General features: G+C 39.8%; 1 protein-coding gene across 3 annotated transcripts; it reads right to left on the bottom strand.

The window, feature by feature from the left end:
- Positions 1 to 1,630: 1,630 nt before the first annotated feature.
- On the bottom strand, positions 1,631 to 10,463 carry LOC130920563 (hornerin-like). Of its 3 annotated transcripts, none has more exons than XM_057843874.1 (4): positions 10,391 to 10,463; positions 9,871 to 10,010; positions 9,773 to 9,793; positions 1,631 to 3,311 (listed from the first exon to the last, which is right to left on the bottom strand). In XM_057843874.1, the coding sequence occupies exons 2-4, from the start codon at positions 9,984 to 9,986 to the stop codon at positions 1,646 to 1,648; spliced, it is 1,803 nt and encodes a 600-aa protein (XP_057699857.1). In that variant the 5' UTR covers positions 9,987 to 10,010; positions 10,391 to 10,463; the 3' UTR covers positions 1,631 to 1,645. The 3 variants fall into 3 exon arrangements, with proteins under 3 accessions (XP_057699857.1, XP_057699856.1, XP_057699858.1); XM_057843873.1 differs by having other exon boundaries at positions 9,871 to 9,986; positions 10,391 to 10,454; XM_057843875.1 differs by having other exon boundaries at positions 9,871 to 9,999; positions 10,391 to 10,411.
- Positions 10,464 to 10,476: the final 13 nt, after the last annotated feature.

Genomic DNA, 10,476 nt, shown 5'->3' with positions numbered 1-10,476 from the left:
AAGTTACAGTGGTATGAAAACGTATCTGAACCTTTTGGAATTTCTCACATTTCTGCATAAAATCACTATCAATTGTGATCTGATCTTTGTCAAAATCATACAGATGAAAATACAGTGTCTGCTTTAATACTAGCGGACCCGGGTCGGATCGGGTTGGGCTGGATTTTTTTAGGCCCGATCTTACCTCTTGATGACCTTAAATTGGTTGCAGTTACACATCGGGGAACGCTCCCTCCGGAACAAAACACGACAGGATTTGACCAACATTGTGACAATGCTGACCAAAAATGACGTAATGTCCGGGTTATAAAATCGCCCAGCAGCCTTCCACGCACAGAGAGTGCCAGTGGGCAACGCAGGACAAGTCTGTGAAAGCGTCCAACCGGCTTCATTCTCGGAATCTTTTCATGCATGAAAGCAATGACGAGAGTAAATCCTGCGTTACCTTATACGGGAAATTCCCTGGTAATATGTGTGAAAAGGGCTACAGGCAATGCGCCTTGTCAGATAGAGAGAGGCGCTGGGGAGAACTACGTAGAATAAATGAATAATAAAAATCAGTGGAAACGGATGAAGCTAAGCAAGCTCTTTATTCGGCTTGTATTGTTAACACTTGTGTATGTAAATCTTACATTAGTAGATTGTTCTATTTGGAGATACGTGTGTGGCAGCATGGCAGTTTTTTTTTTTTAAACATTGGGTTTTGACAGTTGCCGCCATATTTTCGGGATCAAAGCCGATCCTGTGCGTTCTACTTTCACCCCTGGTGCCGAAGATCTTCTGTTGATACTTTGATTTCTTTTGGACTTTGAAGCTGGCTGGTGTTAAATGCCAGTGAAATAAAACAGTCATTGCAAACTGAATTTTTTTTGTCGTCTCTTGCATATGAATCCAGCCGTGTGTTCCACCCTCGTGACAAGAATTTTCAACGTAAAAAGCTCTTTGTGGTGATGAGGCGGCCCCACAGTGGCTTAAAGACTAGCAGCACATTCGACATATTTATGTAAAATAAATGCTAATTGCCTGGTTCTTTGCTCTTTTAACAAAGAATCGAGACTGTTTTACGTCCATATCTATAAAGAATTCAGGGATTTAACCATTTATTCACAAGAATTTTCCACGTAAAAAGTTCTTCGCGGTGATAAGGCGGCGCCACAGTGGCTAAAAGACGAGCAGCACATTTCACATATTTACATAAAATAAATGCTAACTGCCGTTTGTTTTTTGTTTTTTTGCTTTTGACCAAGAATCGAAACTGTTTTATTACCATATCTATAAAGAATCCAGGGATTTAAGCATTTATTCACAAGAATTTTCAACGTAAAAAGCTCTTTGTGTTTCCACTCGGTCAGCTTTGACGGAAATAGGCCCCCTATTAATCGGCCCCGTGTCCCGTCAATATATTATGAAGTCTATGACTTAAATGAATTTTCCACATGTCTTATATATTGTGTTAAAATGTTTTGTTTCAACTTAACTGAGTGAAAAATAAAACAATGTAATATAATCTTTGCTGACTAACAGTTCTGTGAAAATATTTTCAATAAATATAAATAAATAGAACGGGAATGCACCGGGATTTCTGAAAGCTTTAATGCTGTTTGATACAATGACAAGGTTAGCTTAGAATTTAGCAAGCAGAAGCTCAGGAGAGTTGATACAAATTGCTCACACGGCTTGAGCGACCTCGCCCACGAGATGCCCCCCGCTTACGACTTGAGCGGACCCGCCCACGAGATGTCCCACCCTGCTTGCTGGGTTTGCTGCCTCTCCCGCGGGAGCCTCTGCCCCGACGGCGTGTAACGGCGCTGCCGCCCGATCTGTGGGAAGGCTGAGCTGCATTAATATGCCCGTGGTGTTTGCCCCCCAACTTGTTACAAGTGCCACACCATCCGCGACGTCGGTCAGCCTGCCCCCGAGGGCCCTGGCCCTGAGTCTTGGCGACCTTCCAGCGTTGTGCCTTGCCCTGGCCTTGAGTTTTGGCGACCTTCCTGCGTTGTGCCTTGCCCTGGCCTTGAGTTTTGGCGACCTTCCTGCGTTGTGCCTTGCCCTGGCCCCGAGTTTTGGCGACCTTCCTGCGTTGTGCCCTTCCCTGGCCTTGAGTTTTGGCGACCTTCCTGCTTTGTGCCTTGCGCTGGCCCCGAGTTTTGGCGACCTTCCTGCGTTGTGCCTTGCCCTGGCCTTGACTTTTTGCGACCTTCCTGCTTTGTGCCTTGCCCTGGCCTTGAGTTTTGGCGACCTTCCTGCGTTGTGCCTTGCCCTGGCCTTGAGTTTTGGCAACCTTCCTGTGTTGTGCCTTGCCCTGCTCATTCTCCTGCTGGCCCTCCTGCTCTCTCCCGGCCCCTTTTTGTCCCTTCCTCCCTTTCTGCCGCTTGCTTAGCCTCCTTTCACGACCCATGCCCCATGTTGGTGGACCTGGGGCCAGAACTCTGCTGGATGATTCATCATCACTGTAATCAGTGTTTTCACTAGTCATCACGCCTTTTATCCGTGGTACTCGTCGGGAGGGGACATCAGACGCGTCATACACCCCACTATGATTCCCGAGGCTTCTTTTTCTTCGATTTTGTCCTTCATCTCCATGCGGTGGGCAGTTGATGTTATCATCCTGTTGGTTTGAGTTGTTATAACAACGACGTGTGACACTCTTCCCATTGGAACAGCTGTCACACACCATGTTGGCTTTGACTTTGTCACATCGGAAGATCTTTTGGAGGCCATTTTGACCCAGATGACTCCCCAGACGGATGAGGGCATCCTTCCTTTCGCCAACAGATTCAGAGTTGCCACCAGTCGATTGGGATCCCTTAGGTTCAAAAACTTTAGAGAAGACGACAGCGTGCTCCTTCCATTGCTTGATGCCCTTCACCAAGTTTAGGATGCTCCGCTCGTTGTTTACGGCAGTGCATTGGTCTGTGCACGGTGACGCATACACGTAGAGTAGTAAAAAACCGGACTTGTCCTTATTTTTAGACCAGGTTTGAAACCCCTTCAGAACCCGGTACTCAGCATGATCTGCTCGGTGGTTTTTCATGGCCCAACGGCATTTTTTGTTCACATCTTGCCACGTCATGGGTTCTTGCTTGCACTTTTGCAGAACATCTTCCCATGGTACCAATGCATTGGGACAATTTTTCAGCACGTCAGGCCATTTCAGAACGGTGGCGGCCACTATATTTTCGTTCGAGTAGACATCGCAATGCAGGATGGCGTCCCTCACGTTCTCGTCCAAATGTACTTGATTGAGATCGTACTTCCCTAGATTTCTGTTATACGGGATGCTCACAGCCAGACTGAACATGGGCAGCTCTCTGAAAGATGAAACACACACATGGAATATTATGAGGGTGAGCACAAAAAAATGTGCAACAAAACACTGACATGCTTCTGAATGAGAACCAGTTCAACTTGGAGTCTGATATTTTCAGAGGGTAGATACATTTTATAATGCAGAAAACACAAGACTGAAAAGGCAGTTCCTCCTCTTGCACCCTTCTTTAAAATAAACTGCTGTATTTTAAGCCAAAAGAACTGTTGTGTATGATGAAAAAAAAAAAAAAATTATATGCTGCCATAGCAGTTTGAAGGCACGTTACGTATGCCCCCGGACTATTTTTAATTTGTCCGTTTTACCCTGGAAAACCCCGTTTACAGACACTGCGAAACCACTTTTGTTTCAACCTGTCCATAAAAAGAATGTAAGTAATTATATTTATTATTCAAAATGTCTATCATTTTTAGTAGAGATGTCCCGATCGACCGATCGATCGGGTCCGATCACGTCATTTTCAAAGTATCGGAATCAGCAAAAAAATATCGGACATGCTTTTTTATATATATATATATATACAGGGGTCGGGTTAACCGGATATTTTCCGTCGTTGACCGGTTTTTTAAAACGGTGACGGAAAAAACTGAAGTCCGTCCGTCATTTTGACAGGTTGCAATTCACACCCCAGACCACAGGGTGGCGAGTTAGCATATTAATTAGCTACTGTCTCTCTTAATGCATGACGTCGTTGGCTCTTCTGTCAGAATATTGCAGCGTCACCGAGGTCTGGCGGCGGCACCGTGATTGACACATCAACGCGAGGTTCTTATTGGTGCACCCAGTGTGCCAGCGCGTCATCCAATTGATGGACAAGATTGCCGCCTGTGTATAGACCCCAATCACATGACGTCACAACTCCGCCCCCCTGACTGGAGCAGCCATATTGTCCGTCAGCTCGACATGTTTACACATTACAACTACGTACATGCCTCTTATTACGGCGTGTTTTTCTGCTCGTTAATATTAATATTCAAAATGGTGAAGGCGTGTGTGGGGGTTGGTTGCTGTAACAGAGAAGATAGACTGAGAGACTTGAAGTTCTACCGTATTCTGAGAGACCCGAAGATGAGAGCGAGATGGACTGCTGTAATTCGACAAGAAATCTGGGCACCAAACGATCACCACAGACTATGTAGTAGTCATTTTATATCTGGTAAGATGCATTTAATATATATTTAGAAGATTTTGGGCTGACAACCACAATTAAGATCATTGTGTGACGTTGGTGATTGGGGTCTATATCGTTGCCTCTTTTTCTTTGGGGGCGGAGTTGTTGGCGGTAAGCAGAGTAAAAAGGGAGAAAAATACCACGACTTCCGTGTCTAATTTTTCGCCGCCAAGCAAGCGTTACAATATTAATTAGAAATGAATGAAAACTAAATACTATTGAATATGTCATCATTATCATTTTAAAAATTTAAGTGACGGGTAAAAACTATGACCGGATTTTTATGACCCTGTCAGTCAAAATGACAGACAACGAAAATGTCTAGCGCAACCTCTGATATATATATATATATATATATATATATATGTATATTTTATAATTAAATCGTTTTCTAATTGTATTTAATGTTACAGACAATGTGTTACACTTATCCAGAGTCTTTAGTTTAGGCTTAAGGTAGGGTTATCAAATTTATTGCGTTAACGGCGGTAATTAATTAAAAAAAAAAATTATCACGTCAAAATATTTAACGCAATTAACGTATGCGCTGCACGACCCACTCACGCATTGTCGCGTTCAATCTATAATGGCGCCGTTTTACCAATATATAGAGCTAAAAGGCAGCGTAAAATGAGTAGAGTGAATTTTGGCAGCCTTTGGAGCCTTTTTTTAATTGGCTAAAGCCTTACAATCCCTCTCCCAACGATTAGAAGTATAGTGGGAAACAATGTGGGGAAGAAGGGTGGTAGTTGATCTTTTTCTTAACACCCTATATTATTTCCCAACGCAGAGAAGATATATCAATTGGTACCACTACGCACAGTCATTGTTGCACTTCCCATCATGCATTTGGGCAGAACAGTTAAATGGCTACAGTATCATTTACTGAAAGCTCAACAAATACACTAGATGGCAATATTTAGTCACAATATACAAAGTCACATTTATCCTTTAAGAAGTACAAGTCTTTCTATCCGTGGATCCCTCTCACAGAAAGAATGTTAATAATGTAAATGCCATCTTGAGGATTTATTGTCATAATAAACAAATACAGTACTTATGTACTGTATGTTGAATGTATATATTCGTCCGAGTTTTATTCATTTTTTTCTTAATGCATTGCCAAAATGTATATGATCGGGAAAAATTATCAGGAATGATTGGAATTGAATCGGGAGCAAAAAAAAAAGCAATCGGATCGGGAAATATAGGGATCGGCTGAGACTCAAACGATTGGGATCGGATCGGGAGCAAAAAAACATGATCGGAACAACCCTAATTTTTAGTTTAGAATCATTAATTGAGGTCTAATATTTAGTTTGAAAAAAAAACGACTTTAAAAAATTATTCACTCGCATATTTTAAACTTTTAAACAAATTACGTCACAATGAAAAAATTAGTGTCTGTAAATACAGTGCCTTGCAAAAGTATTCGGCCCCCTTGAACCTTGCAACCTTTCGCCACATTTCAGGCTTCAAACATAAAGATATAAAATTTTAATTTTTTGTCAAGAATCAACAACAAGTGGGACACAATCGTGAAGTGGAACAAAATTTATTGGATAATTATATATTATATTAGATTAGATTATATATTATATCAGAAAAGCAGGCCCAAACCATGATGCTGCCACCACCATGTTTGACAGTGGGGATGGTGTGTTCAGGGTGATGAGCTGTGTTGCTTTTACGCCAAACATATCGTTTTGCATTGTGGCCAAAAAGTTCAATTTTGGTTTCATCTGACCAGAGCACCTTCTTCCACATGTTTGGTGTGTCTCCCAGGTGGCTTGTGGCAAACTTTAAACGAGACTTTTTATGGATATCTTTGAGAAATGGCGTTCTTCTTGCCACTCTTCCATAAAGGCCAGATTTGTGCAGTGTACGACTGATTGTTGTCGTATGGACAGACTCTCCCACCTCAGCTGTAGATCTCTGCAGTTCATCCAGAGTGATCATGGGCCTCTTGGCTGCATCTCTGATCAGTTTTCTCCTTGTTTGAGAAGAAAGTTTGGAAGGACGGCCGGGTCTTGGTAGATTTGCAGTGGTCTGATGCTCCTTCCATTTCAATATGATGGCTTGCACAGTGCTCCTTGAGATGTTTAAATCTTGGGAAATCTTTTTGTATCCAAATCCGGCTTTAAACTTCTCCACAACAGTATCTCGGACCTGCCTGGTGTGTTTCTTGGTTTTCGTAATGCTCTCTGCACTTTAAACAGAACCCTGAGACTATCACAGAGCAGGTGCATTTATACGGAGACTTGATTACACACAGGTGGATTCTATTTATCATCATCGGTCATTTAGGACAACATTGGATCATTCAGAGATCCTCACTGAACTTCTGGAGTGAGTTTGCTGCACTGAAAGTAAAGGGGCCGAATAATATTGCACGCCCCACTTTTCAGTTTTTTATTTGTTAAAAAAGTTTAAATTATCCAATAAATGTTGTTCCACTTCACGATTGTGTCCCACTTGTTGTTGATTCTTGACAAAAAATTTAAATTTCATATCTTTATGTTTGAAGCCTGAAATGTGGCGAAAGGTTGCAAGGTTCAAGGGGGCCGAATACTTTTGCAAGGCACTGTAAGTCACAGATATCTACATCATAACATTCGCTTAATTGTATTTTTTAAAATTACTGTCGCATTTACCGTGATATTTTAAATAATAAAGAATCGATCCAAAAAAAGAAACATTGAAAAAAAATCCTTTAAAAGGGTAGGTATTTGAAAAAGAACATTTCGACCACTCCTTGTTGTCTGTGAATTCTGCATCGCGTCCCTTGTAATATTACCGTGTTTCACTCATAAAATCCCCACAAAGTCCGGCTGTGGCCATTCACAGCTGTATCGTGACACTCGGTGATACATGCTACACATAGTTTTTGGATCAAAATGAGGTAAGTAGGTGATAATATCTCGTTAAAATCATGGTGTCTTCAATTATGCTCTTACCTCGAGTTACCGGAACGCCACAAAAAGACATACATTGCAGTCGGACGCTAGCACAAGAATTATGGACACAGCAGGCTAACTGACTAGTGTGCTGTCTATTATGTTTTCGACCCTTGTTGCCATTTGGATTGCTTATTATGGGATCATACTAATGTACGGTATGAGATATATCGTATTAGATGCTTAAATCATAAAGTCAAGGTCCTAGGCTTCAAGGCTAAATACAATAAATAATGTTATGTACTCACATTTATATGTTCCCTTTATGCATATGAAGACTTTTATTCTCAGTATCTGGCATTCAAGCATTCTTTAATCATAAATGAAAAAAAAATACTGTAAAAGCCCAAAGGTTCAATCCCGGGCTCCGACCTTCCTGTGTGGAGTTTGCATGTTCTCCCTGTGCCTGCGTGGGTTTTCTCCAGGTACTCCGGTTCCCCCCCACATCACAAAAACATGGATGGTAGGCTGATCAAGCGCTCTAAACTGTCCCTAAGTATGACTGTGTGCGCGAATGGTTGTTCGTCTCCTTTTGCTCCGCGATTGGCTGACAACCGATCCAGGGTGTTCTCCGAATATTGCCCATAGTTAGCTGGGATTGGCTCCATTGACTCTTGTGAGGATTAGCAGCTCAGAAAACGAATGAATGAAAGGTTTAACACACGCATTAGGCTACTGCATTACACTGGAACAAGGCATAAATGAGAAACTGATTTCCATTCAAAACTGTATTTTTTCACTGATTTACAAAATTCCATCTAAAACTCCCATTTTTATTTTCCCCTCATTTCTTCAAATCTAAAAGCAAAACCTCAATTTTAACTATTCAATAACATAGATGTACTTTAAAATGGAAGATAATGTACACATTGACTTTTTTGATTAATAGAGATAAAAGTAACATTAATTAACAAAAAAATAAGTACAAATAACATACATTATGCACAGTGAAATGGAATATATTTTGAAGACAAAGCAAACCGATTTTTTTTATCTATTTATATAAGTGGCCTTACATAAATGAACAAAAATAAGTCCCAAGAAATAAACCTCATCAATTCTTTACTTTCTCTTAAAGATCTGATCAATTTTCCGTTGCATTGCACGGCCAGAGATAAAATTCAGATTTTTTTTTAAATTTTAAAACTTAATGTGATCCTGAAACATAATATGATATTTTTCTAAACAAGTTTTGAATTAATTTATATAGATGTACTCTAATTTGTATCATAAATGATACATTACGCATTACATGCAGTTGTCGTCGCACAACAAATGTAAGTAATGTGAGATTGAACACAATAAGTTTTTAAAACCATTTTTTTACTGCAAGGAGGTCCAGAAATGCTTGGCTCAAATGTGATACACTTGGCAATATAGTTAATGTGCACTTTGGACTTTTTGTTAATTTACCTACTATATGTTAGGCTACTTATTTATTTCCTTATAATAAGAAAGTCAATGTTTGCGTTATCTTCAAAATATTTTCCATTTCATTCTTCATTATATAAGTCCTTTGTACTTATTTTTGTTAATGTATGTTACTTTTTTTTTTCAAAAGATATTAGTCAATGTTTACATTATCTTCTATTTTAAATTGTACTGTTAATCCCATGTTCCTAAATAGTTAAAATTAAAATTAGGAGATGGAGGTTTGGGTTTTTTTGCATGATGTTTTTTTTATCTGTTATTTTGCACATCATTGGAAAAAAATACAATTTTGAATGAAAATCAGTTTCTCATGTATACTCCGTTGCAGTAAGTATAATGCAGTAGCCTAATGCCAAACCTGTTGTGTTTTATTGTGTTAGGCACAACTGCTAAAAGCAGTTTTCCATGCATTTCTGTGGTTTTAGGAGGTTCGACACCCCCATCACCACCACTTAAAACTGTCTGAAGGCAAATCAGACTAACCCTCTCCTGTTCTCATCAGTATTATCGATTTTTTTTTATTTTTATTGTTTTAAAAGCCACAATAATGAGAGAAAATTTTAGATTGTGAATTATTTTTGTGGCTAAAAGTTTACATACACAGAAAATACTGTCTTTGAAGAACAAGGGGAAGTCCAGATTGAATTACCAAGCATTATTCTATTCATTTTGAATATACTTTTATATGAATAAATACATTTATGACTAAATAAAATGTTCATAAACTCAAAATTAAAATGAATAAAAACATCTATTTCACAGTATTTAACTCATTACCTGCCATCGACAACAATATACTGTACATCCTTATTATTTATGGAATTGAGAAAAGATGCTTTGGAAGATGCAAAAATGGCAGTTGAGGCCTGGACTTCTTCTACTTACTTGAATGTTTGACCGTTCAACCTGCGGAGACAAAACATGGAGGTCAAACCTAGAGTCGTCCCTCAAAACAAAACCAACTCAAATCTCAGCAAGCGTACTTGCGGAGAATTCTGTTCACCAGCGTGGCTAATTGGTTCTGACTGATGGCCGTGGTCGTCGCTGTCACTGTGACGACCAACAGCAACGCCAGCAGACGCCCATGCATTTTCGCCATCTACACACATACACTGGATCATTCCTGAATTAGAGGTTCAAGTTTGAACCCCTTTCAGGGTCAGCGGTCACGACAGTTGACATGAATTCCAAAGTTGTCTTTAGCTTTATTTATTTGCAACCAACTCAGGTCACAGAGTAAAGTATGTGTGGTGGTAGTTAGTGAAAGAGGAAAATTGATTCTGAAAACACTTATTGACAGCAATAGACGTCCACTTCATTCCAACTCCAAGTTGAAATGGAGTGGACGTCTATTGTAATCAGTAGCAGCCAAAATTGATTTAGTTGGCATAGCTTCAAATCAGCAGATTAATAAAAAAAAATCATGTCTAATAAAATGCGAGGAAACAATTAGCAAATAATAATCATTTTTGGTTTTGAAAAGGAGAAAAAGAAAAATTTTACCTGGCAATATGAAGACATTGCTTGCGACAGGAAATAAAGTCAAATCAGGAACATGAGCTCATTATCATATCTTGTGTCATCTAGGA

The sequence above is a fragment of the Corythoichthys intestinalis genome, chromosome 8, assembly GCF_030265065.1.
Source record: "Corythoichthys intestinalis isolate RoL2023-P3 chromosome 8, ASM3026506v1, whole genome shotgun sequence".
NCBI classification, from domain to species: Eukaryota; Metazoa; Chordata; class Actinopteri; order Syngnathiformes; family Syngnathidae; genus Corythoichthys; species Corythoichthys intestinalis.
This window is presented reverse-complemented; position numbering and strand designations above follow the sequence as displayed.

Bases quoted from the DNA above. Each gene is read 5' to 3' on its own strand.
- LOC130920563 (XM_057843873.1), bottom strand. The intron at 9,794-9,870 runs GTACGCTTGCTG...TTGTCTCCGCAG, and splicing joins GTGAACAGAATTCTCCGCAA to GTTGAACGGTCAAACATTCA. The intron at 3,312-9,772 runs GTAAGTAGAAGA...TTCATCTTTCAG, and splicing joins TTGAACGGTCAAACATTCAA to AGAGCTGCCCATGTTCAGTC.